The sequence below is a fragment of the Nicotiana tabacum genome, chromosome 19, assembly GCF_000715075.1.
Source record: "Nicotiana tabacum cultivar K326 chromosome 19, ASM71507v2, whole genome shotgun sequence".
Taxonomy (NCBI): Eukaryota; Viridiplantae; Streptophyta; class Magnoliopsida; order Solanales; family Solanaceae; genus Nicotiana; species Nicotiana tabacum.
This window is the reverse complement of record NC_134098.1, coordinates 5,101,987-5,108,679: the sequence shown is the minus strand read 5'-3', so window position 1 is coordinate 5,108,679 and position 6,693 is coordinate 5,101,987. Positions and strand designations below refer to the sequence as shown.

General features: G+C 32.0%; 1 protein-coding gene across 1 annotated transcript; it reads left to right on the top strand.

Moving 5' to 3' along the window:
* Positions 1–426: 426 nt before the first annotated feature.
* On the top strand, positions 427–3,636 carry LOC107774570 (large ribosomal subunit protein eL30). The gene is made up of 5 exons (XM_016594146.2): positions 427–614; positions 861–966; positions 2,317–2,418; positions 3,246–3,314; positions 3,406–3,636. Exons 1-5 carry the CDS (start codon positions 594–596, stop codon positions 3,444–3,446), a joined length of 339 nt encoding a protein of 112 aa, XP_016449632.1. The 5' UTR covers positions 427–593; the 3' UTR covers positions 3,447–3,636.
* The last annotated feature ends 3,057 nt before the right edge of the window (positions 3,637–6,693 follow it).

The window sequence follows — 6,693 nt, the reverse complement described above, 5'->3', positions numbered from 1 at the left end:
TATACAGTTATATTCATTCACTATTTTTAGTTTATAAGATTGCGTTTGGACATAAGAATAGTAAAATTCTAAAAAAAAATATTTTTTTTCAAGTGAAAATGATATTTGAAAATTAGAGTTATGTTTGAAGATGAATATAATTTTGGGTTATTTTTGAATTTTTGTGAGTGATCTGAGTGAAAATTTGAAAAACAGTTTTTAAAATTTTTTTAAATTTTTGAAAATTTTTAAAATTTATATTCAAATGAAAATTTAAAATTTTATGACCAAATATTGATTTAAAAATAAAAAATAAAATTTTTTTTATGTCTAAACGGGCTGGTGTGCAACTATTTGGGTTAATTCTTCAAAAAAAAAACGAAAAACAAATGACACTATTACACTTACTTATATGGCAATTTGGGCTTAGAAAACGAAAGCTCTAGAATTTGGGCTTATCAGTCTTCAGACTAAACCCAAACCCTAGACTACTCACCAGCCCTATCCGGTTATATATTGTAAACTTCTCCCCACATTTCAGGGTTCGCTCGCCGCCGTCGACGCATTTGCTTCTTCTAATTTTCTCCGGCTCCGATTCCACACCAGAATACACCATGGTTGCCGCCAAGAAAACCGTAAGAATCTCTTATTTAAAACCAATATTAGTTTACGAATCGGATCATGAAAAGTGCACATTACTGTATGAGTTTAATGCACTGACGGTGTAAAAGATTATAGGATAAGGTATTTTAGAAGTAAATTGCACGTACGTATATTGCTTTAATAGGTTAAATTACTCTGATTTTGTTAAAGAAAATTGACAGTGCATATAGGTTGAAACCAAATGGTGAATGCGAATTTGTTTGTTGTGAATTTTGCAGAAGAAGACTCATGAGAGTATTAACAATAGGCTGGCTCTGGTTATGAAGAGCGGCAAATATACATTGGGATACAAAACTGTTCTCAAGACCATTAGAAGCTCCAAAGGTCTGTGCTGAACTCAATATGAATTGAGTATACAATAATATCTACGTTTTAATCCCAAATTGTTTAGGCTATATGATTCCTCTATATTATAGTAGTTGAGTTATAATTTAATTTTTCATTCAATTGGAGAATACTATTGTTGTTATTATTATTAAATTTTGGTATTTTAACTCAACCATTATAATCTTGGTAATCCTCGTAGTATCTTGATCTAGTTTTAATATTTATACGTAATGATAATTTGTAATGAAAAGGGAAAACAATAGGAAGAGTAATTTTTTTTCCAAAAAAGGAATATGGGCAGGTGAGAATATTAACCATAAGGGGTTATTACTACACCCTTCCCATTTTTCAAAGGCCATATAAATAAGTGTGCGTGTAGTGTGTCATCTTCAGAACCAAGTACACCACACACACACACTTATATATATGGCTTTTGGAAAATGGGAACGGCTTAGTAATAAATACTTGTAGTTAATATTCTCACATGCCCCTATTTATTTTTTTGGAAAAAATTATAACAAAACAAAACATTACTCTTCCTATCTTTTTCTCCTTTTCATTACAAACATTATGATCTGTAGGTTGCCTGGAAGAAAATATAATCAAATTATGACCTGATTGGTAGTTTGGCAATCCAAATAACAATAGTCAAATTATGATGATTGATGAATTTGATGTGCAATTTATTATGGGTAATATTACTTTGTTTGTGGGCTGGCAAATGTACGAATAAGTAGTGATATACTATGCTTCAAGTTTACGAGTATAATGTTTAAGGAAAAAATGAAATTTGTGACTATAGATTGGCTTGTAAGGTTGGAGCTTCGAGTGAAGAGCAAAAAGCCACTCGCTTGCTTCTTCTCATAATGCTCCAAACATTTAAATGCCTTGCTATCTTGAAATGGGCAATCAGATATCCATTTCTTTCATTTTAGCACAGGACATACATTATTGAATGTAAAATAAAAAAGGATTGGCTTGTGAGGTTGATTGCTATTTGGCGTTTGTATGGATCAATATATCAATTAAACCCCAATGTAGGTGGGCTCAGTTGCACGAATTGTGTGTTCAGTTTGCTCTGTTTGTGCCTAGTTAATTTGATTAGTTGAGTAACTTACTTTAATCATCGTATTTATCTTTTTCTTGGCAATATCACCTTGCAATTTAAAATTCATCTCTTTTTTTTTACCTGTGAATATTAAAAACACAATTTTTTGGATATTAACGAGGCTGTTTTTCTATGTAAGAGGGGGCACAAACTTCCTGATTGTGGATTTCTATCGTTAGAGAAATTTATCTTGGTTGGAGTGTAACTAGGGTATCTGCATTTTGCTTTGTGTACTACAGCAAAACTTGTTATCATTGCCAACAACTGCCCTCCTATCAGGAAGTCCGAGATAGAGTACTATGCTATGTTGGCAAAGGTTGGAGTTCATCACTACAACGGAAGTGAGTCCATATCCTTGTTTATATACTTTCAGATATCTACACATCTCTTGTGCATGCAAAGCACCCTGGTCTTTTACTGATATTAATTGCAACTTATGGTTTTGAAGAAGTGATTCATTTTCTTTTGTGTTCGTTGATATACACACAAATACACACACACATATACATATATATCATTCTAGAATGTCATTTATTTTCTGTCTGAATAAACTGGTCTAATGAGATTTTTTATTTGGATTGGTGTCTCAGTTATGAAGGTTCTCATAATAGTGAATCTAAGATGATGTTACAAAGGATTGTACTATCTTAATTACGTGATTGATTAGTTTCATAAAAAATATGGGATTGATTAAATGGAACGATATGTAAGCATAAATAATACTGGGGATGCAAAACAAGCTTATATGTAGTGAGTTGAGAGGACAAGGCAGATATTTGTTGTTGAGCCATGAAATAAACATATAGTTTAAGGTGCACGGCATACACTTCCTCTAAAGAATAGTTTATGCTCAGATGCATATCTGGTTGTTTGTGTGGTTTATCTTGCCTCATATGTATAGAATGTGCAATCTTGTTGATTCACCTTGAATTCAAGAAAAAAAAAATATAGCTTGTTGTTTACAGTTTTGCTGGTTAATCATATACAGATTGAGCTGAGAACTACGTTATGCCTTCTTGATGGAAATGTTGATTTTTGAACAATTGAACATTGAGCTCCTTATTGTTCGTTGTAATTGTGATTGGGGATCATTAGATGAGCAGTGTGTGGACTATGATTTCTTTGTAGCGTTATTATTCTTATGCTTAAGTTCTTTTGCTTGTTTCAGACAACGTAGATTTGGGGACTGCCTGTGGTAAATACTTCAGGGTCTGTTGCCTCAGCATTATCGACCCAGGTAGGCACATAGTGGATTTTGTGTTGCTGTTACATATAATATTGTCTTGTTGATTACTGAAGTGTTCCCCATTTACTTTTCTGGATTACAGGTGATTCTGATATTATTAAGAGTTTGCCTGGTGACCAGTGAGGCAGTGTTAGATTGGACTCTGTTCTGAGTCTTAGCAGAAAGTTGCCCATTGTATTGTGAAAAGTGGCTTCTAGATGAATTTTGGCAACTTCATTGATCATTTTGAAAGGAAGTTTTGATGATGTTGAATCTGAGTAACAAATTCTCCTGAGTTGTCTTTCAATCTTATTCCCTGTGGACTTTGATGTGCTGTGCCTGTGCCCACTTTAATTATTTATGTTGAATTCCCACATTCCTATGCTACTTTCTGGATAGTTATATCTGCCAACTTATGAATGAAATTCCAATCCAGTTAGTTCTCTTTTAGGACTTTGAAAAAGGTAACATCTACATTGAGAGTCCAATTGAGTTTAGTATGGTACTGAGTTGAGCTCAATCGAGCTAGCTATAGTGGCCGTTTGGACATAAGAATTGTAAAATTCTGAAAAAGGTTAATCTTTTTTGAAAGTGAAAATGACATTTGAAAATTAGAGTTGTGTTTTAATATGAATATAATTTTGAGTTGTTTTTTGAATTTTTGTGAGTGATCTGAAGTGAAAATATTAAAAACAGGTCTTTTTGTGGTTTTTCAAATTTTCTATTTTTTTGAAATTTATGTTCAAGTGAAAATTTTATGGCCTGATTTGAAAAAAGTGATTTTTTCAGGAAAATGAATTTTTTTTATGGCCAAATGTGCCAATAGTATCTTGAGGCCAAGCGCATTGGCATTGAGTCTAGCAAGCTGAGTCCAATATTGATCTCTAGCTGAACTCTACCTAGTAGGTATTATTACTTTTACCCTGTGGCATAAGCTATTTATATCTGGATTTGGCAGTCGAAAAAGTGTATAAAACTTGTATAATTTTTATATATAACATACATAATGTATATATATACAAAAATATACAAATTTTATAATTTTTTTAGGTTATTATTTTTACAGTTACTCATTTTTCCAACCTAAGCCTAATTTGAGCTGAGGCCAAGTCGACTCCGACATTTTCTTTCGTGCTCAGTGTTATGCATTGTTTTTAAAAAAAATTCATAATAAGCCGATTGAGTTAGATAACAATATAAGCATCTACAACTTAAATGGATTTTCAATGTAAATGCGATTGAATTGTACAAATTAATGTTTATAATACACTCGAATTCATATATTATGTTATAAATCTAATGTACGTGGATGTCGCTTTCCATGTATGTAGATGTTCTCTTCATAAATGTCTTTGGCAATGTCAATACCAAACGAATGAGTTCATTAATACGTGTAACTTGAGAGAGATTTGTAACCTATAAATATGACGTTATTCTCCTATGGAATAGGCGGAAGAAGCATACTCGAAATAAGACTAAAAGTTTCTTCCTCCTTTCTACATCTCTTATCTATTCTTGTCTTCTTCTCTTTTGGTGCTTTAGTTTATAATTATAATATTTATTTTATAACACGTTATCAGCACGAGGTTCTAACCAACTGAGGTTATCTGCTTCATCCGAATTTTATCTTCTTCCTAAAAGAGGTAGTCAGTTTCTTTTCCGATTCAAGTATACATTCCTATGTTTATAACGTTTCTATTAGGATCTTCTTTAACTTGCAATTTAATTACCATATGCATAACCTGTTTCGAATATGATTATAATAATTGCATTGGTATGAAAATAATAAATTTCGGTTAAATTGTTATTTCATTATATAAACTACGAATAAGTTTAATCCTACACATAAATAAGTATTAAAACTGAATTACAATAATTAGACTAATTAAGCCCACATCCACTAATTTATCATCGCATTGCACATAATTATTTGTTTGATAATTTTACATATAGAATATTAATACACGATTATGTACTACATTGAATTGATAATAATTCTTGTCATTCTAATTCACTTATTTCTATGATAGTTTTTACCATGTCGAATTTGTCAAAGCTTGAATTTATGGCATTTGACATCTCTGGGAATAACTATTTGCCATGGGTACTTGATGCTGAAATTCACTTTGACGCTAAAGGTCTTGGTGACACTATTAAAGAAGGAAATAAAGCATCAAGTCAGGATAAGGCGAAAGCCATGATTTTCCTTCGCCATCATCTTGATGAAGGGTTAAAAAGTGAATATTTAACCTTGAAAGATCCATTTCAATTATGGACTTGTTTGAAAAAATGATATGACCACCTAAAAGCCACAGTATTGCCAAGAGCTCGTCGTGAGTGGATGCACTTACAACTACAAGATTATAAGACCATAAGTGAATATAATTCTGCTGTATATAGAATAATTTTCCAACTAAAATTATGTGGGGAACCTATGAATGATGAGGACATGCTCGAAAAGACTCTTTCCACTTTTCATGCCTCAAATATGGTGTTACAGCAGCAATACCGTAAAAAGGGTTTTAAAAAATATTGTGAGTTAATTTCATGCCTTTTGGTGGCTGAACAACATAATGCCCTTTTAATGAAAAATTATGAAGCCCGCCACACTGGATCAGCTCCATTTCCAGAAGCGAATTTGGGAACGATAGATCCAAAGTCTGAAAAAGACAAAATAATTATCATGGCCGTATAAATATACGTAGGCGTGGCAAGGGGCGAAATAATAATCGTCATGGTGGTGATCGTTATTAACAAGAGAACAATAAGGGTTCTCAGAATAATCCTTCAAAAGGCAAAGGTAATGTTTGCCACCGATGTGGTATGAAAAATCATTGGGCACAAATTTATTGTACACCTGAAGGGAAACAAAATAAAGTTGAGACTCACTTGACTTTTTAAAATGATATTGAGGGGGGCCCTATGATTAATCATGATAATGTTGAAGCAAACCTTGTCTATAAAGATGGTATTTTTGAAGGCCTTGCAGATATTATTCATTTAGAAGCTGGAGACTTCTTTGGGCATCATAACTGAAGATTTATTATTGGAACAATTATAAGAATAATTGTATTTCCTTTTATGAAGTTTATATTTTGAATAAAACTTTTTATGTTGTCAGTATTTAATTTCATAAATGTAGTTTCTTTTGTTCTTAAATTTTTCAATATTACTTATGATCTATTTTTCTTCTTCTTGAAGAATATGAAAACTTCCTAGTCTTCAGTTGTCCATATGAATAATAAAGAAGAAATATGTCTTCTGGATAGTATAACGACGCACACCATATTAAAAGATAAGAGATATTTCTCTTATTTAATTATGAAAGAAGCCAATATCATAACAATATCTGGTAGTACAAAATTAATTGAGGGCTCTGGAAGAGAGACTG

What these genes read in the sequence shown, in the direction of transcription:
- LOC107774570 (XM_016594146.2), top strand. Translation starts at nt 594, where the DNA reads ATGGTTGCCGCCAAGAAAACC. An exon ending in AGTTCATCACTACAACGGAA is followed by an intron (nt 2,419 to 3,245) that starts GTGAGTCCATAT and finishes TGCTTGTTTCAG; the next exon opens with ACAACGTAGATTTGGGGACT. An exon ending in CCTCAGCATTATCGACCCAG is followed by an intron (nt 3,315 to 3,405) that starts GTAGGCACATAG and finishes TCTGGATTACAG; the next exon opens with GTGATTCTGATATTATTAAG.